We start from the raw sequence: 21,133 nt of genomic DNA, 5'->3' as shown, positions 1-21,133 counted from the left end.
CAGAGGTGGACTTTGCGGACCTGGGCATCCGTGCACCTATCTGGTCAAGTTGATAACCAAGATGAAGCATCTTACCAACTATTAGTTGGACAATGGTGGGGAAATCATTTAATATATGTTTGACTTTTGCCCTGTGTAACTGGAGGTGATTATCCTACTGCAAATATAAAGTTGTTGTGAAATTAAATTAGTTAAACATCCAAAATATTCCCAGGAGCACAGGGCACAAATTAGTGTTCCAGATGTGTCAAGTATACTTACTAATTAAAAACAATCAAGCAAGCAAACACCGTGTCCTGAGACCAGAGAGATCGCTCAGCAGGTAAGAACACTTGCTGCCCTTCTAAAGAGCTCCCTGAGTTCAGTTCCCAGCACCCACATCAGGTAGTTTACAACTGTCTCTAACTCCAGCTCCAGGGGATCTAATGCCTTTGACTCAAGCTGGAGCCAAAAGCTTTTATCCTAAAACCTTTGATTACAGATAAAAAATGTTTTTGGACTACGGCGGTGTGACAGCATCAGGGCCATATTGGAGGAGAAGGCGTTAGAAGCTTTAACCACGGACAGGATATTAAACATTGGGATTTGTAAGACATACTGAAAGAACCAACATCTGTGGGTGCTGAGCCCATCCAAATTGTTAGGGTAACAAAGAAAGACAGAATTTTCCAACAGCTTTGTTGAGATATAATCAGTGCAAAATGAACTCTGCATATCAAAAATGTACGAGCTGTTAAATTTTGATATACATATGCACCTGCAAAACAATCAGTATAACGAGATAATGAACACATCTGTCACCCCCAAACATTTTCTTTAAATTTCCATTTACTTATCTATATGTGTGTGTGTGTGCACGCGTGCATGTGTGTGTATGTGTGCATATGAAGAGGTAAGACATTTTCAGGAGTTCTCTTCTTCCACCTGTTTTGGGCGCAGGGTCTCTCTTGTTTTGCATATCTGACCCTTCAAGCTGATTCTGTCCCCATGTCACCATAGGACTGTTAGAATTACAGGTGAACACTACTGTATCTGGATTTTTGTGTGGTTTCTTTGGACTTGAACTTGAGTCTTCAAGCTTGGGTGGCAAGTGCTTCTATGTGCTGCCACCACTGCCCGGCTATTTTCTGCTTCTTGGATGTTTTTAAAAACACCAATGCAATGCATTTGCTGATTGCTTAAGTTTTCCTGCAGAAAGGTAGATATATAACTTCTAAGGAACTTGGCAATTCCAGGCATACATACTACCTCTTGCAACATGGCAGCAACTTGGTAGCCTTGAGCCACAAACAGTCCTGGAGCACTTGCTGGCAATGTTTATTAAACTGGGATATAAACTTAACTAGAGGCACCTACCCACTCAGATGGCCTGTACTACTGGGTGCTGTATTCAGCTAATAACAGGTGGTTAATACATGATTGATTTGGAATTTCAGCCTTCTTGTCCCATGGCTCTTGGCTTTGCTTCTTTGGGGAACAGCTCAGCAGGACCAGTAACTGAGAGGGCACAAGTGCAGCGCCACAGGGAGGAATGGAAATGTAAGGAGAAACTGGCCGCCAGTCTGCCATTGTCAGTTCTCTTAATTTATGGCTGGCAGGTGAGCGCTGGATGCTTCCTGCCTTGGCTTGGTTCCTGACATTTTGTTAGAGTTAGTTCAAGTTTTTTTTTTTTTTAATTTATTTTTATGCCTTGAGTCCTTCAGGTGAGGGTGGGAAGGCAAAAAGCAGGGTGTTTAGGGTTTTTTAAAGGAGGGAAGAAAGGATTGAATGGAGGGAGAGAGGACTGAGAGTTAGCAGAGGGAAAGACAGAGAAAGGAGAAAAGAAAGAAGGATGGAGCTTTGGAGGAACAGGAAGGCGGAACAGGGAGTGGAGGAGAGGCAGAAAGAGAACTAAATCAGAGGAGGGAAAGAGGAGAAAGGAGAAATATAGAGGGAGAGGAAGGGGAGGAGTGGGCAGAAGTAAGAGAGAGGGGAGAGGAGGGGAAAGGAGGGGAGGGGGAGGGGAAAGAAGGAAGAAGGGTGAGGGAGAGATTTTGGCTAACTCGTGGAGACACGGAAGACATAACTTTGCAGCGGGTCTTTGGAACCCTTGGGTGCGCTGCACGAGGTGGGACTAGGTCCACAGGTGTCATCTCCCCGATTCTCGCCCTCCCTCCTTTCTCCTCCCTCCCTCCCTCCCTCCTCCCTCCCTCCCTCCCTCCCTCCCTCCCTCCCTCCCAACAGGTCGCTGTCTGCGGTGCCCCTAGGTCATCCCTGAGGGCCAACAGGGAACGGGTGGGCGGAGTCAAGGCGGCGGGACCGGAGCGGGGCTATCCTGCTAGCCAACCGCACGTGCTGGAAGCGGGGGAGTGGGCGGGGCCAGTTGCACGTGACTCTCAGTGGGCTTTTAATCCGCCGGGCGCTGCTTGCCAGCGTGCTGGTGCTTTGCCGGAGACTCTACGCCCAGGCGTGCTGCCCCAGGAACTGCGCGAAGGTCACTGCAGCCCGCCGCCTATCCATCCACCCTCCATCCATCCATTCATCCACCCATCTTCCGTCCTTCTGTCCATCCCTCGCACTGCGCTCTCTTCCCAGCCGCCCAGCGCCATGAATCAGATAGAGCCCGGAGTGCAGTACAACTACGTCTACGACGAAGATGAGTACATGATCCAGGAGGAGGAGTGGGACCGAGACCTACTCCTCGACCCCGCCTGGGAGAAGCAGCAGAGGAAGGTCGGTAGGGTCCCTCATGCGTGTCTGTGTCCGGGTCCCCATGGGGTGGGAGGTGTCGCTATGGCCACTAGAAGAGGCCCCCTGGTGGAGGTGCTGTGGTCCTTCTAGCCCCCCACCCCACCCCGCATCAGAAAATGCAGCACATCCAGGGATAGGCAGGACACCCGCGTGTGTGTGTGTGTGTGTGTGTGTGTGTGTGTGTGTGTGTGTGTAAGTTAACATAAGTCAGAAAACAAATGGTGTTCGAAAGATTAGACTAGAATCTGAGAGTCTCAGTTGTGCTTTCGTCCATGACCTTGGCCTAAAGTTGTTCTGTGACAGGCTCTGCTCTTTTCGTTTGCCTCAAACCTATCTCCCCACTAAGACACAAATGAAAACCCGCTCTTCCCAACCTTCCATAGGTCTACCCCAAAGAGTGGTTGAAGACCATTTATTAAACATGTTAGGCTCCTTAGCGAGGGATGCTGTAGAACCTTAGACATTCACCTACAAAGTAATAATCATTTCACACTCTATTTATAGTTCATTGAGGTAAGCACACAGGGATGAAGGAGGCAGCCAGTTCCTAAGAGCTCCCTCCTCATCCCGGTTGGTGCTCTCTGGGGCCTAATGGAACATTCCACTAGTTCAGGGTTTCTTCTTGTTCTTCTTGGCTAAAACAAATAGGGGACGCTCACCAGGAGGCTAAGTTCCACCTCGACTTGGCTGGGCATAGAGCCTGGATGGTTCAACAAGATAACAGACTAACCCAGCATTGTGATAAAAGCCAGTTCCCCAAGCCGGTGCCTCATGCCTACTCTTCCTATTTTTTTTTTTTTTTCTGGGTATGAGGAAGGTGGATTTCCCTCCTCAGAGCCTACTTTCAAGTTGATGTTTAGTATGTCTGTAGGGTGCCTGAGGGTTTCTATGGATGATCGTCTGACGTGTGTGGACAGTGAGTGTTTAATGTTGGGGATCTATGTACCATCTCTCCCAGTGGTGTGAGCAAGATGGAAAAAGGCCTCCTACTTGAGTAGTTCCCACAGGTTATTGGTTAAGCGCTACTTTTACATCCGTGTTTCTCCTTCCTTGTTTCCTCTCTCTTAAATCCCTAGTAACAGTTCTGTTCTTACTATGGCTTTGAAGCCCCTTGCCAACCCCACCTCATTCCCTGAGATGTCTTTTTTGGGAACAAGAGACTGAGGCCCATACATTTAGAAACTGAGTCTAGTTAAAGGGATTACCGAGAGGGAGGCACATGGCCCTGAGGGTTATCCTTGTGCCATCTGGATGGGTCGGTGTGTAATCACTTGGTAAGAAGTTGAAAAGTGGCTTAATTCTAACAAAGTCTCATTTTGTTTTTTAATTTTCTCAACAAGTTTGATAACATTTTTCATGGCTTAAAAAAGAACTCAGGTTCTATGTTTTTGTTTTGAAGATTGGTCATTTCTTATAACTTATAATTCTTATAATTGGCTATTTCTTATAACTCAGCTTAGGCATGGAACAAGAAGAATACCCATCATTTTTGAAAGCCAGAGTCTGGTTTCAGAAGTTTCTGTTGATTCTAAGAAAATATGGTACACAGCAGAAGAGACATTGTCAGTTTCTGAGGCCATATCGCTGCCTTCTGACATAATAATTTAAAATGTATTTATAATATTTTTGTCTAAGTGGTATTGCCCCATTTTTTTTTAATTTTAGAATTCCTGTGTGATCTCTTATTACAATTGTAATAACACTTGAAGTATGTTATTCAATAGCTGAAATACTGAAAATATTAAAATATGAAAAACCTGACCCAGTTAAAAAAAATCTAAAAACTGTAAAACAATCATCATTTTCCCCCTTAAGATATATTAAGCTGAATGTGGTATCACATGCCCATAATTCCCGACAAGAGACTGAGCCAGGAGGATTGCTGCAAGTTGGAGGCTAGCCTGGAATACATTGGAAAGAAAGGAAAGAGAAAAAAGACAGCTTAGGTGTTGGAGATGCTAGGGTAAGCAAAGCCCTACCATGCTCAGAACACAGACCTGAACGGATGTGCACACAGATCTTTCCACTTTTGGTAGAGAACTTGCTGCAGTCAGTGAAACTGTGTGGAACCATGAGCTCAGTGCTGCCAGAGCAGTGGCCTCTATATTTGTCCTATGAGCCACTGTTGGAACCAGCAGATGAGATGCCATTGTTTCTATTGTGGGCCACCTTCTCTGCACTTGCCATTTCAGTGATATGCTGGGTATGTGATCTGTCAACAGATGCTGGTGGCTCTCAGTGACGTTGGTGGCACGCTAATGGATGTGGTGCCTAATTATACCCACAGTGCAGAGGCTTGGGGCTGTGGTAATCCCTGCCCCCTGCTGTGGAATGCCTTGCTGCAGAAGGCCTCAGCAACAGTAGAGTGCTTTTTTTTAAAAGGTCACTCAAGAGATGTTGGGCTTAGGCTGTGTGTGCTGGCATGCCCACCTTATCTAGGAGGAGGTATTGGGTCCATGGGGTAGACTCTACATGGTCTATAAAGATTGTGTTTTAAATTTAACTACACCTAAAAGATTGGAGAACAGCTCCTGGAGTGGTCAGATGGAACATTTAAAACCGTACTGAAGGCTAGGAAAGTAGCTCAATTGGTAGTGTTTATCTAGCATCCAGTGGTCCTAGGTCCAATCCCCAGTGCAACACAAACAGGGCATGGTGGGGTATGTCTTTAATTTCAGCACAAATGGGAGGTAGGGGCAAGAAGATCAGAAGTTCAAAGCCATCCTCAGCTACGTGGTGGATTTGAGAACAACCTGGGATGTATGAGAGTCTGTCTCAGAAAAACAAAACAGGAAACAGGAATGGCAGCAGAGAGTATCAGGTTATACCTGGAGTTAGAGAGAAACTTTATCATACAGAACAGTTTAGGGATTCTCATTTCCAGATAAGCCAGGCTGCCTCCAGGGCTTGTCAAAACCTTTAACACTGATGTTCTCCTACACACATGGGAGTCTCAAAACAGGCTTCCTCTCACCTGCAGGGACGCCTAGGCGGATGAAAACCTGTCACGGCAGCAATCCTGAATGTGCACTGCCCCTGAAAGTACAGAGCAGCTCTCTTTAACCTCGTGGGAGATGAGAGCAGGTCTTCAAAGAAAAGATTTATCCGTTTCCTGTTTCCATACCTAAAGGGTCCTTCCGTCCCTCTACCTGCTTCCATGATCATGACTTTTCTAGCCTGCGGGCATCTCAGTTCTGCTGCGTTCTTTCCAGTTTAGATGGCCACATTCTCTGTGGCGCTGTCTCCTGCCAGTCTGGCCACCCCAGTAACCTGTGGCCGGTTGATGAGGCAGCCTGGAATGATAGGTGTGTAGGAGCAGCTGGCTACAGGGTGGGGATTAGCGGTCAGGATCTTTCGGACTGCTCCTTCTGTGTTCTGTGTGGGCTAAGGGCACTTAAGGGCATGAAGTCCAAGCCCTCAATATTGGGGATTGAACCTGAGGGTTCATATGTACGAGGCAAGAACTCTACCACAGAGCCACATCCCCAGCTGTGACATGAACTCTTGTGTGAGTTTTTTCATCAGGAGAAAAGGAACTATTTGGACACACGAGCGAGCTTTGTAGTTTCTCAGATTCAGGAGACCCTGATGGTTCCCAGCTCTTCTTGGGTTCTTTCTTGTTGAACTGCAGTTGAGTTCATACATCTTTCAAGCCCCGATTTGTTCATTTACGAAGCAAAGATAAGATTCTTTCATACATCATTAGATTGTGCCTTAGTCAAGTGTTTAAGTCGAGTTAGTTTGCAGGGGCTGTATATACAGTAAAGTGATCCATATATATTAAATGCTACTGTCAATCTTATAAGGCAGTGCTTGTTAATTTGACCAATTGGTCTGACAGTCATCATACTATGCTTGAACTCAGGAGGGAGAGTGAAGTATAAGATTCAGTCTTTGGCAATCGGGATGTACTATTTTTGATAGCAGTAAAATATATACAACATGAGCTGGGCATGTACCTTGGTGGTAGAACACTTGCTTAGTGTGAGCAAAACTCTAGATTCCATTCCTAGCACTAAACACACACACACGCACAATACACTCCCAGAATAAAATATACATAATATAAAATAAGCTACTTTATTTTAACGTTTGTTTATTTAAAACATACCATGTTAGCTATTTATTTTAAAAACTTTAACATTTGTCTGTGTGTGCATAGGTGAATGCGTGCTATGGCTGTGCATGCCGTGGATGTTAGAGGGTAGCCTGTAAGGAGTCAGTTTTCTCCTTTCATGATATAGATTATGGGGATCCAACTCAGGTTATCAGGCTCGGAGTCAAGCACTTCCACCCGCTGAACCATCTCACTGGTCCCCAGCTTTAACCATCCTAAGGGCACACAGTTCGTAGGCATTATGTACATCACAAGCACTATGAATTGCCAGCTCTTTTCTATCTTCCCATGCAGAAACTCTCCCTCTTTCTATGCCTGCTTCCCATGCTCCCCTTCCCTGGTGTACTTTTAAAGATAAGATTTGCAAGTGTGAATATTTAGCGCATAAGAATTTGGTTAATATCAAATGCTGGTTGCTCACCTAAAGCTTAAAGTTCCCGGGAGGTGGAATAAGGAGAATCGTTGTGGGTGGAGAATAATAAGAAGAGAATTCGCCAAAGGTTAGAAGTTGAACTAGGCTTGCACTGAATTAGTTGTTAGCTGAGCGGAGACGGGAGAGAAACAGCCTTCTTGAATAGAGAAACTGTGAAGCCGTATGGCGGGTTTTGGAGGGGAGATAAGGAGGGATCGTCAGTGGAGTATAACTGATTTCTACGAGCCATTTAGCACCAACAGGACAAGCTTCTCTCCGGTTTTATGGGGAGCCCCTTCCTTTTACCCCTTCATAGAGCTGCAGGGAACAATTTCAGAGGTAAACATGCAGAGAGGCAACTTGATCATCAAAGTCTAGCTCTGTATTCTTGAGCTCATTGTGTGAGGAAGTATGAAGGCAGACTAGCTTCACCAAAACTGAAGATGCCAAGACACAGATAGAGCAAAGGTTGGAGAAAGTGTGGTCAAGTGGATGGCAGCGGGCACTTCATTCTCCAGGCGACGAAGCTCCTGAGGTCTGAGCTAGGAAGAGCCTGGCTTATGGAAGTTTACTCCTTCAGGGTTGATTCAGGCAGGGAGGGTCTAAGGTGGAAGCCTGCTATGGGGCCATGGGGATAGAGTGATGACCGTTAGAACAAAGTTAATGGATGCGTTATCCAGGGAGGCATCCACTAGAGAGAAATGAGGACCACATAACCCCCTGGACCATGGTAGACTGTTGGACCAATCTAATTCAGCAGATGTGATCTTCCCAGTGAGTGTTGCTGCACCGACAACTGGTGTCAGAGGCACTGAGAGTAACAGTGTCTAATGAGAATATCTCCTTATCAGCCAGAAAGATTGTCTGGATGGACACTACTTACAGGATGTATCATTATTTAGCACAGGGCATGAACAGCCCCATTCAAAGTGGCTAGTCCCCGTGTCTAGGGAGGAGAGATTAGAGTTCTAGATGGCCTTACAGGACTAGAGCAAGCTTTGGGAGTAGAGAGATAAGGAAGTGAGGTCAGAACTCTTATGTGAGATTTAGGAAGCCCACACATCCCACCCAAGGAAACAGTTGTTACAAATACATGCTTAGTTTGCTTGAGAGGTTCTAAGATGCCCCAAATCACTGTTTTTATCTTTCCTCGTTGGGAATAGGATGCACCCTGTCCTTTCAGGCAGATTCATCAAGTAAGAAACGTGAGACCAAAATACGGTTTTCTTTGCACGTGGGAGGAGGAAGAGAAGTCTTAACTGGGAACCTTAATTAACGCAGTGTCAGAGAGCTGTCAGAAAGCCTGCAGTTGGTTGCTGCAGCTAGGAGACGCCCATGGAAAAGGCGCAGGCTGGAGTGGGCGGAGAGCCATGCAGAGGAGTCGGTATGGAATCCGTTGGAGGACAGTCAGAACTCTGCCTCCGTTTCCCTGGGAACGGGACTAGTTCTTCCAGAAGGAAGAGAATGCTAATGGTGGGGAGGTAAACTTAAATGCTGCGCTCTGCCTATTTCAGAGGAAGGGAACTCTTCTTCAGTGCAGGAACGTGGCCTCCTGCGTGTTCAGTGTGTGCAGGTTCACGTGTGTGTGTGTGTGGGGGGTGGACAGAGGTTAATATTAGGTGTCATACTCAGTCTCTTCCCACCTTATTATTTTGAGGAGGATGTTTTATCAGTGAGAGACCCGAAACTCACTGGCTCAGCAAGACTGCCTGGCCTGCACCAGAGAGCCTACTGTCTCGGCCTCCGTAGCACAGGTTTTACAGATACATGCCTCTGGAACTGATTTTTTACTTGTATGCTGGGGTTCTGAATTCAGATCCTCATGTTTAAGCAACAGGCTCTTTACTGATTGAGCCCTCTTGCCAGCCCTTGTTGTGGGTCTTTCCATAGAAGTCCCAGGAAAGTTATAGTGTAGTTTTTTTTTTTTTTTTTTTTTTTTTGGTTTTTCGAGACAGGGTTTCTCTGTAACTTTGGAGTCTGTCCTGGAACTAGCTCTTGTAGACCAGGCTGGTCTCGAACTCACAGAGATCCTCCTGCCTCTGCCTCCCAAGTGCTGGGATTAAAGGCGTGCGCCACCACCGCCCGGCTAGTGTAGTTTTTTTGTTGTGTTTTGCACAAACACGGCTCTGAGCATGGGCTCGCCCAGGCATAAACACGCTCTTCCCCCAGTGTTCTAACCTGGAAAGTGACGGGAATTGGCACATCAGCCCTGGTGGTGAGCAGATGAATGGACACAGTGTGAATGTCACTGTCATTCTCTTCCAAAGTCACTGATGACCGTATCAAGAAGCCATCCTGTCTCCTACATGTTTGTGGTCCATCAGTCACTGGTTCCCATGGTGTCACATCCTGAAGTCCTTCCTCTAGACCCACTCCTTCTTCTTCTTGTCCCATTGCTAAGTCCTTCATGCTTCCACACTTCCTGCCCTAGCAAAGGTGGTGGTTTCCTATGCAGTTCTTTCCCTGTGCGCTGGCTTGTCACCAGCTTTTTTCCATGGCTCTGGTAAGAACGATCTTGGAAAGACATGAGCCTAGTTGAGGTGTCTGTTGCTGCTACCACCACCACCACTTCCTTCCTGTCCTCTCATTCTCTCCTCCTCCTCCTCTTTCTTTTGACAGTATTGGAAACTGAACCCAAGGCTTAGTGCATCTCAGGAAAGGGCGTGACCATAGAGCTATAGCTGCAGGACCCCCGCCCCCCCGTTGTCCTTCATCGTGTTTTACCTGCTCCTTTATTTTATATACATCCCCCTCTCCTCTCTCCACTTCTAAGAGCCAATCTCCCCCATCTCCCATCCCAGCATCTCCACTCTGGGAGGCCTGCCTGCTGGGATGGGAGTGTCTTTTTTTTTTTTTTTTTTTTGGTTTTTCAAGACAAGGTTTCTCTGTGGTTTGGGAGCCTGTCCTGGAACTAGCTCTTGTAGACCAGGCTGGTCTCGAACTCACAGAGATCCACCTGCCTCTGCCTCCCGAGTGCTGGGATTAAAGGCGTGCGCCACCACCGCCCGGCGATGGGAGTGTCTTGATACACTGTCTCCTAACCAGGGCTCAGAAGTGTCTCTCATTACACAGAGGCTTTGCTCATATTTATTGAATGAACAGATTATGAACCATCTTTCTGAAAACAGTGAATATAATTAGTTTTTTAATTAAAAATTAAACAAAAGTTTAATAGTTTTTTTTTTAAAGTTATGTGTATGTGTGGGTGGGGTATGCATATGTGTACAGTTTTTCTTGGATGCCAGAAGGCATTTGATCCCTTGGAGCTGGAGCTACAGGTGGTTATGGGATGTTTCCAGCCTTCTATGTTCCCCTCCCCCTTTTTTTCTTAAAGAGTTTTATAACTCTTTCAATTCCAACTAACCTTGTTCTGCAGTGCTTTTAAAACTTTAAAATGGGGCCAGTAAGATGACTCAGTGTGCAAAAGCACTTCCTTACAAGCCTGATGACCCAAGTTTAATCCCCAGAGTTCACATAGGTGAAGAGAGAACTTCGCTCTGTAAAGTTGTCCTCTCCTCCACTGTGCCACACAGTGCATATTCACAGATATATGTGTGTGTGTGCACACACATCCACTCCCCCGCCACACACACACACACACACACACAGAGAGAGAGAGAGAGAGAGAGCGAGAGAGAGAGGTGAAATGAGAAGGGAAACTTGTTAGGATGAGGAATGGGATCAGCAAGAATGGGAATGAACTAGAAGAAGGTAATAGAAGGTGATTGAAATACATAGGGCTGGAGAGATTGCTCAGTCATTAAGAGCCCTTGTTCTTGAAGAGGTCCCAGGTTCAAATCCCAGCACCCACATGGTGACTAACAACTGTCCATAACTCCAGTTCCAGAGGATTCACCAACTTCTTCTGGTCTCTGTGGGTACTGCATGCATATGGTACTTAGACTGCATGCAGGCAAAATACATGCAGAAAATTTAAAAAATATATTTTTAAAGTATTTGTATGTCTTTGAACATGCCATAATGAAACCTATTATTGTATAATTAATATGTGCAATATAAAGAAGAAATAAGAGATGTATTTTTTTTATAAAAGAAAATGAAGAATAGATATATTATGCCACATAGTATGTGAGACCCTGGAGCCACACTGGTCTTTGCAGCATTAGTGTATATCATGTTTTATGTCCTGTACCTGACATTAACATGACTGAGTTCTCATGAGTCATTTGCTTTGTCAAGGGGGAAAATAAATTTGTTTATCATTGTCTGTACAAATTGCTATATACTTTGAAAATAGATTCTTTGTGGTGTCTGGTACAGTAGCGTGTGCGTAAGGGGTAGAACGTGAGAAGTTTGGAACAGACTCTGATTGTTAAGCCGCATGGTTCAGTGGAGGAGTATGAGGTGGTTTGGGAAAGTGGGAGTCGTATGTAGAACGAGGCCACAGCTAAGTTCTGTGCAGGTAATTGTAACTGAGACCACAGGGGCGCACAAGAAACCTCCTCTTTGAAAGCCATAAGGAATCTTTTGACTAGGGAAGTAGAGGAAGGAAGATGGACTCCAAAGTCACCTTGAGCTCCTCTCTGCATTCAAGGCCAGGCCAAAGTACTGGGAGATTAGGAGATGCTGTCTCAGGACAGCAACAAAAAGCATTTTCAAGTGACTTTGTAATAGACAAGATGTGAAGACAGTGATTGCCGGGAGAGGTACTGCGTGTGTATTGGGTAGAACAGAGGATTCTGGCTTCCCTAAGCTGTGATTACTAAACACCATGAAGCCCCTTCTCCCACACTGTCAGCCTCAGACTGTATTCAGCGTTCACTACCAGGAGCACAGAAGAGCCAGCCTGAGGAACTGAGCTGTGGCCGTTCTACCTCATCTCCCATGGCTTTTACTTTTCAGGTAGCGAGGGAAGTGTTGGGGGCGTTGTGAGGAGTTAAACTGTGGGATGTGGATTGAGGAAAGAGCAAGGCTAGAGTTCAGGCAGAGATGGCGACCAGGGAGGACCCAGGGGAGAGTAGAGGGCTCCAGAGGATGAGGTGACAGCAACCGAGAAAAGCTGTGCTTTTCCGGATGAAAACGTGCACAATTACACAGCTTGGGACCATAAATTTGTCAAGCTGTCGCCAAGTTTTCCTTCTGGAGAAATTGCCCCTGGTACCCTGATAGAGCCTCAGCAGCGATCCCAGATCCACTTTCTGGAGCAGAAGCCTGGGGCTCCGCTACCACAGAATGGAACATCTCTTCATGAGACAGTTCACACTTTCAAAGGAAGCTAAAGCTGTGAGGGATTGTTTGAGGGTGTGTGCTCAAGTCTGTGGATAACTTTTCTGCCCACCACTGGTGGACTTTATCGAGGGTGACAGCATTGAAAATTTGTAAGGATTACTGAAAAACATAGATTTTTTTTTATCTTAACATAGCAGGTGTAGAGTTAAACATCAGTATTAATTTACACACACACACACACACACACACACACACACACACACACACACACATTTTTCCTCCTTTCTGAGGCAGCGTTTCAGTTTATAGACTGTGGTGGCCTTGAACTCTTGCTCCTTCCTGCCCTGTCTTCCAAGTGCTGGAATTACAGGCACGAGTCAACACTTAACTCCCTATTTCATCATTTAAAAAACTAAGATGAGTCATCCGTACATAGATATTTTATCTTAAGGTTAAAAAGCACAACTATTTTACATATGGATAGTTTCAGTCATGAAAATGGTGAGGGAAACACAGAATGTTGCTAGGTCAGAGATTCACCTGTAGAGAATGTTTGTTTGTTTGTTAGCACAGTGGGTCAGCAACATGGCTCAGGGGTAAGGGCGCTTTCCACTAAGAGTGACAACTTGAGTTTGATTCCTGGGACCTACGTGATAGGAGAGAACCAACTCCTGGAAGTTGTCCTCTGACTCCGACATGTGTACTGTAGAACACATGCATACACATAAATAAATAAATGTCCTTTTAGAATTGTTTTTAAAAGGAAACAAATATGCTGATGGGAGACAGGTGAGCAGGAAAGATAGACGCTGTGGGTTCACGTTTTACACACTTTTATGCAATTTGAAGTGATTGACGATTCTGTTGAATATTTTGGCCGTGTATGTTAGAGAAGGAACTTTTCTTTCAATATAATGCTAATCCCCCAATTAAAAGCAAAACCCAAGCAGACAGTAAAAGTGTTATTTTAATGTATGGATTTTCTTTTCTTTTTACAAGTGGGCTTTAAAAAGGTGTGTGTAGGAAGGGATTTTGGCACATCATTCTGGTACCCTAAACTCTTCACTGTATGAAGCGGAGGCGAAACTGTTTTGAGAATTTCTAGACACCATTTTAACCATATATATATCACCTCTTGATTTCACAAAAATCGTGCAAGACACACATTTTTATCTTCAGTTTTTACTCAGCGATGTGGACTCGCCTGCCGAATGGCTGCTGAAGATGGGGAAACGGTAGCTAGAAAATGCACACCGAATTTTGTCTGAATGAAAAAGATGCATTTTCTCTTACAATTAAAATTCAGTAAAAGAATAGAGTTGCCAGTTACTTTCTTGCATATTTTTAGACTCTAAGTGGTAAAACTAGATTTCAGGTCCAAACTTCTTAGCTCTAAGGGTAGGTTAGAAAGGGGTGGGTGGTGGCTGAAGAGACGACCTCTTGGGAAGAGCACTAGCTGCTCTTACAAAACACCCAGGCTTAGTTCCTGGCACCTACGTGGCAGGTTACAACCATCTGTAATTCCAGTTTCTGGGAACCTGAAGTCCTTTTCTGGTCTCTGTGGAAACTAGGCACTCAAGGGGGTGCACAGCTAGACATGCAGGCAAGATACCCATACAAGTAAATAAAAATGAAAAAAAAAAGATATTCAACTAGTTTTGTTTTTATTGCTCTCTGCTCAGATCTATAACCAACAACCCAGAGCAAAAGTCTAGAATTTTAGCTGGGACTATATAGCACAGTTAGTATAATGCCTGCCCCAATGCATGAAGCCCCATGTTTGATCACCAACACTATACAAACCCACTGTGGTGGCACCTATAATTCCAGCACTTAACAGGCGAAGGCAGGAGAATCAGAAGTTCATAGTCATCAGCTACACAGAGAGAAAGATGGTTCAGAGGATAAAGGTGCTGGTATTTGAGTTTAATCCTGGTAACCCAAATGGTGGAAGAAGAGGACCAACTCCTGAATGTTGCCCTGTGACTTCCATAGTTGAATTGCGGTATGTGTACAGCCATGTCCTCCCCCACAACACAAAGTAAATATATGTAATAGAAATAATTAAAACATGAAATTCTTAATGCTGACTCCCAAAAACTACATTGTCGGGGGCGGGGGCAGGTAAGCACTCTGCCAACTGAGTTGACTTTGGCCCACCCTACTTTTTGTGAAAGTCTCTTGCTCTGCGCCCAGGCTCATTTTGAACTAAAAGTTCCCCCACCTCAGCTTCTCAAGTGCCAGGGTTAAAGACTGGTACCTCCATGACTGGCTTTTAACTCAGTGAGAGACTGTTTTACCACTGTTGTCTGATATCTTCAAGGTCCTTAATCAAGAACACAAAGCCCCCAAGTGGAGCTACCTCCTTCAGGGAAGCAAAATATGGTGTGTTTAAAGCCAAGAGTTGAGGTTAGAGCTATCCTCCCACAGATGTCTGTCTGTCTGCAAGAACACATTCTGAGGTCAGATCTCCCTGGAGCCTAGAGTATTGAAAAATGATAGTGCAGAGAATCACATTATGCTTAAATAAATTTTGATTTTATTTGACTTCTTGTTATGAAAAATTTCAAAAATGTGTAGAAATAGAGAATAAAATACATCCATTCCTCTCATGATGGGGAAGATCCAAGTTTCACAAATAGGGTATGTTCAGTTTTCAAAGGAAAAGGGATATTTATGTTACAGACACTTTGCAGGATAGCTACTAGGCCCCAGTTAATGGGCATTCGTGGTTTACCTAGGATTTACCATTCGTTTTGTTTTTCCTGTCTTCTTTGCAGTCTAGGAAGCGAATCAAGAGCTTCACCCACTGAGCACATTGCCAGCCTCCTTTTGCTTTATATTTTAACACAGGATCTCAACAAAGTGTCCAGGCTTGTCTGGAGCTTACTCTGTACTCTGGCCTTAAACTCATGATTGTCCTGTCTCAGCCTCCAAGCAGATGAGACAGCAGGCTTGCGGCACTAAGTCCTGCTGCCTCTCCTGGTTTGGAAGCCTTCCTTCCTCCCCAAGGTCCTGTGCTTCCTGCTGTGCTTCCTCTGTGCTCCATCTGTGGCCCACTAAACCTAAGACCCAAATTCTAATCTCTGATGCTCTTGACATGACATTTTAATCATGAAAGAAAAGGTTACCAATACCTACCTTTCTGGGATCACCAGTATTTTGTTTTATTTTTAAAGATTACTATTTTATATGTATAGATATTTTGCTACATGTATGCCTGTGCACTATGCGGGTGCCTGGTGCCCATGGAGGCCGAAGACGGAGTTGGATCCCCTGGAAATGGAGTTACAGACCGTTAGGAACTGCCATACATGCTGGGAACTGAACCTGGGTCCTCTACAGGAGCAGTCAGTGCTCTTAATGGGTGAGCATCCCTCCTGCTGGGGACCAGCTCAACCCTGTGTGTCTCTATTACTTTTCGTTCATTTTATGTGCTGTGTACGTGGTTTCATAAGCATTTATTCTCATGCATCATGCAATTCGATATTAATCTGCACCAGGCATTAAGAATGCTTATTTGTACATTTGAAGAGCTAATATTTAAATGTTATTTAAATACATGAACTAGGAAGCTAGAGAGAAGACTTGGTGGTTAAGGGCAAGTTGCTGCCCCTCCTGAGGACCTAAGTTCAATTCTGAATACCGATTTTAAGTGGCTTTCAATCATCTGTAACTCCAGCTCCAGGGAATCAGATGCCCTCTTCTGGCCTTCTTAGGCAACTGTGCACACACACATACACCCTCGCTTGCACATAAATAAAAACAAATCTTTAAATATCTGAATCCATAGCAAAGTCAGACATCTTGCTTTGTTTTTCTAATAGTTTAAGACTTCTTAGAATTACAGGAATTCATTTCTAAGTTTGGGTGCTTGAAAATTTAGAGATAAATATATTTACTGTGTTCTGAAGTCATGTTCGAGGAGCCATTTCCTTTCATTCCCTAATGAGACACAGGTGGCGTGTTACTGCTTGAGCCCTTTAAGGACTTGGTCAGGAAGCAGGAAAAACCATGTCAGAGATGCTTGGTGTGTGACAGTGACCTCTATTGCTGGAACTGGCATCTGGTAACTGGATCTGCAGGATTCCAAAGGATTTGTCTTCCTCAGTACCAGCTCGGACAGGATGTACCTTCATCCTTTGAACTGCGCATGTGGTGTTGGAATATAGGGGTTTTCACACGCATATGCAAAGAATCTTTAGTTATCACCTTAGTAAGAGATGAGCTTTGTCTGGCCTGGTGGTCTGTGCCTGTAGGATCAAGATCTCAAGGTCACCCTCGGCTACGTACCAAGTCCAAGGCCAATCTAGGCTCCATAAGACTGTCTCAGAGAGAGAGAGAGAGAGGGAGGGAGGGAGGGAGGGACGGAGGGAGGGAAGGGGCTAGCAAATTTTATATAATTTTGGGGTTGGAGTTAAAGTTCAGATGGTAGAAAATTTGCCAGTTGTACGTGAAACCCTGGGTTCCATCTTCACACCTCATAAAAACCAAGCTCGGTGGCATATGTTTGTAACCCTGCATTGGGAATAGAAGTAAAAGGATCAGCTAGTGGTTCAAAGCCAGCCTCAGCTGCACTGGGAGTTCAAGGCCAGCCTCAGCTACACAAGGAATTTAAGGTCAGCCTCAGCTACGTAGGGAATTTAAGGCCAGCTTGGGAGATAAGAGATACTCAATTTTTTTTTTCCCATTTATGGTGCAAGCTTTAAACCAACCCAGGGCCTGATATATTTAAGGCAAGTGCTGTACCGCTGAGCTACATCCCAACAGTCCACATTATTTAAAATTTTAAGAAACTTTTTGAATTTATTTAGTATTTGTGTGCATGTGCACACCCATGTGCCGTGGAGATCAAAGGACAACTTTCAGGGGCTGATTCTCCTCACCACGTGAATTCCAAGGACTGAGCTCAGGTTATCAGGCTTGGGGTAAGTGCCTTTACCCCACTGAGCCCAGTGACTTGTTGGCCCTCCAAATTATTTCTCTAAGCCGTATTTCAAAGTACTTGCATAAGTGATGTGTGTTCATTGTGAAATATGAAGGTGAGAGACAGTGAAAAGGCATATATCAGAGAAAAACTGAAAACATTTTGTCCCAGTGCCTCCTAGATGGCAGTGAGCAGTGGTGTAGAAGCGTGTGCTTGTCTCTTTTAAGCCACAGCGTGGAATCGTCTGCAATGGCTCAAAAAAAAAAAAAGAAACCAAGAATTCATTCTGCACTTTCGTGAGCATTTTTAGGGAGCTTTCTTTAAAATTAAAAACAAAATCTGGGTGGTGCTGGCGCACGCCTTTAATCCCAGCACTCGGGAGGCAGAGGCAGGAGGACCTCTGTGAGTTCAAGACCAGCCTGGTCTATAAGAGCTAGTTCAAGGACAGGCTCCAAAGCTATAGAGAAACCTTGTCTCAAAAAAAAAAAAAAAAAATGTGTATGGGTGTCTTGCCTGCATGTATGCCTGTGTATGTATCGGTGCATACCTGGTGCCTGTGAAGGTCAGAAGAGGGCATCAAGGTCATCTGGAACTAGAGCAACAGCCTGTTGTTGGGAGTGTTGGGAAGTGAACGCAGGTCCCAGGAAGAGTAAGTAGTTGGTGCTCTTCATCTCTGAGTCATCTCTCCTTAGGGAACCTTCCTAATGGAGAAATCCCAGCCTGGCTACTTGCTGTGTGGAGTCAGCAGGATGCTGGAAATGCCCAACTTCCCTGTGTTTTTGCCATATGGTGAGCGTTTCCCCCATATGTAAGGAAAGCTGTGCCTGTACCTGGCTGAGGTCTGGGGCAGCAATGCAGACGATATGGTGCATTCCAGAAAGCTGCTTCCTCCCAAATGAATGCTTTCATCCCTCTGTGTAGGCAGCCATTTATTTGGGTCCCCCAGAATAGTAACAGTATGGTGAACTTGAATTAAAGAATAGTTTGCTGTCTGTGTGATACAAGCTGCTTCCCCAGTTTCTGGATGGGCTGAGGGGGGAAATATCAGTGTGCTTTTCTTTAAGCTTTGGATTCACTCAGGAAGAGAATGAGCAAAGTATATACTAAACTGAGCAACAGTTGGGCATGCCCTGCAGGGAGCTCCGGGCCGTGCCTGGCTCCCTCGCTACTGGGGAGTCAGTTATTTTGGGAAGCATAGCTCAGGATCAATCCCATGGTTACTAGTAAGTCCTTGGAGGAATTCTCTCACCATCTCATGCAAGTCGGGAGGCAGGTGTGACTCCACAGAATACCAGGCTAGTGGGTAAGCTGGGCTCTTGGCCTAGCACAACATTAAAGCGTGCAGGAGGACCCCAGTAGCTTTCATGCGAGCCTCTGTGTTCACGCCACCCACTTCACCTTTTACAGAGAAAGTGGATTAGACTTTCATTATGAAGATGCTGGCTCAGTTTAACGTATGCGTCTAGCCTTAAAATAGTCGAGGAAGAATCCCATAGTTCTTGTCTTCACTGTTGACAGTTAAAAGGCTTTCCCAAGATCAGCTGTGACCCTTCTTTGGAAGAGAGGATGCATGGGAACTGGGTGTAACTCAGTGACAGAGCACTTACCCAGCGTGTGCCAGAGCCCTGGGTTCCACTCCCAACACTAGGGAAAAATTAGCAGAAGAGGTCATATATATGAGCTTAAAGCTTTTTTTCTGTTTTCTTATTCATTGTGTGTGTGTGTGTGTGTGTGTGTGTGTGTGTGTGTGTGTGTGTGTGTAAACACTTGTAAGCATGCTTGTGAAGGTCAGAGAACAACTTTAGGAGCTGGTCCTTCTATCAGTGGGTTCCGGGTGTCAAACTCATTTTGTCAGGCTTGGTGATCAGCCCTTTTGCCAGCCTCAGGTTTTTTTGTTTGCTTGCTTGTTTTAAATTTAAATTTTGTTTTAAAGCCAGGTGTGGTGGCACATGGGCAGGAGAATCTCTGTGATTTTCAGGCCAGCAAGGATTACATAATGAGACCCTGTCTAAAAACAAAACAAAACAAAATTGTTTTGGGAGACTGGAGAGATGACTCAGCTGTTAAGAGCCTCAGATGCTCTTCTTGAGGACCCAGGTTCGATTCCCAGCACCCACATAACTCAGAGCTACATGTATCTTTTGACCTCCATGGGCATCAGGCACATACATGGTGCAGACACATGCAGGCAAAACACCCATACACATAAAAATAGAAATAAATAAATAAATGTTTTAAAGGTTGTTTTGAGAATTTGAACAATGTTCCTTGAGTGAGCATGCATTATCAGCTAGCCTGAGTGCTCAGAGCCTCAGTGTGTTTGTTCTCAGCAGACAGCTCAACTCCAAGGTAAGGCTGTCAGGAGATGAGTAATCACAGCTGAAAAACAAGACTCGGGAGCGTGAGTAATGGGACTTCTGCAAGCAGTGTTGGAGTGGTGTGGGACTTCTCCCGAGCAGGAGGAGATCAACAGATGGAAGCTGCTTGGCTTCTTCATAAATGTAAGATCTTTGTGAGGCAGAAAAAAATGCTAAATAAGTCAACCTAAATCCAACATTGCTTATGGATTCAGTATCAGAGGGAATGTGAGGATACAGACTGGGTTCCATTTAGTTTTGACCTTTTGAAACTGGCCTCACTATATAGCTAGAACTCATTGTGTAGCCCAGGCTAGCCTGAAAAATCACTGTGTAGTCCAGGCTCGGCCTTGAACTCCTGATCTTCCTGCCTTTTTGTCCCTTATTTTAGGATGTCAGGTATGCACCACCATGCCTGGCTATGTTGTGCTTTAAGGAAAAATTTGACATGGAAAAGGGATGTGGGAACCATGATTTAGGACAGTTAACTGGTTTTGTGGGACAAAAGGGGCATACTGCAATGTAAGAGCAAGTAATAGATGCCTTGCTCCTGTCTTAAGTACTGTTTACTTTCATCAAAATCCATCAAGTTTAAGTTGGAGGAGTAGATCATTGGGTAAAAGCTCTTGCTGTGCAAGCAAGAGGACCAAAGTTCAAATCTCCAGCACCCATGTAAAAGCTGGGTGTGACTGTGTGCACCTGTAACCCCAGCAATGTGTGGGAGCAGAGATGGGACTCTTTGGCCGCTAGCCTAGCACCAAGTTTAATGAGAGACCCTGTCCGAAAGGAACAAAGAAAGGAGGGATAGAACGGGACACCCAACATACTCCTTTGACGGGCACTCTTCCAGGCATGGAACCTGTACATATCCATCTCATGCATAATATATTAACATAATTATATATTATAACGATATTACAATATACATATTAGTGTATATTAGTGCAAAGAATTGAGTTCAGTTCCCAGCACCCACATTGTTTAGCTCATGCTACCTGTTGTTCTAAACCCCATGTACATATGCCCACGTACAATAATAAAATAAATCTTAAAGATTATTTGTTAGCTGGGTGATGATGACGATGATGCACGCACACCTTTAATCCCAGCACTTGGGAAGCAGAGACAGGTGGATTTCTGAGTTTAAGGCCAGACAACCAGAGCTGTTGCACAGAGAAACCCTGTCACGTAAAGCAAACAAACAAAACAAAAGATTATACATTAGAATGACTCTATTAGTAAAGACAATTCTTACATAAAAGCATATAAAGGTAAATTCATCTTCAAGATGTTCATTGGACTTGAGCTAGTGACAGTCCCCTGCCTCAGCCTCTTAAGTTCTTCCATTCCAGATGTGAATCGCCATACCCAGCTTAGAGAGGCGAGTTTCCACTGCTGTC

General features: G+C 44.8%; 1 protein-coding gene across 1 annotated transcript in view; it reads left to right on the top strand.

The window, feature by feature from the left end:
* The first annotated feature begins 2,428 nt into the window (after positions 1-2,428).
* Actn2 (actinin alpha 2) overlaps positions 2,429-21,133 on the top strand; it is a 67,331-nt gene continuing 48,626 nt past the window's right edge. The window contains exon 1 of the mRNA XM_057787709.1: positions 2,429-2,712. Within this exon, the coding sequence (XP_057643692.1) occupies positions 2,587-2,712 (126 nt within the window). The 5' untranslated portion in view covers positions 2,429-2,586. The remainder of the gene's footprint in view (positions 2,713-21,133) is intronic.

This window comes from Chionomys nivalis, chromosome 13 (genome assembly GCF_950005125.1).
Source record: "Chionomys nivalis chromosome 13, mChiNiv1.1, whole genome shotgun sequence".
NCBI classification, from domain to species: domain Eukaryota; kingdom Metazoa; phylum Chordata; class Mammalia; order Rodentia; family Cricetidae; genus Chionomys; species Chionomys nivalis.
This window is presented reverse-complemented; position numbering and strand designations above follow the sequence as displayed.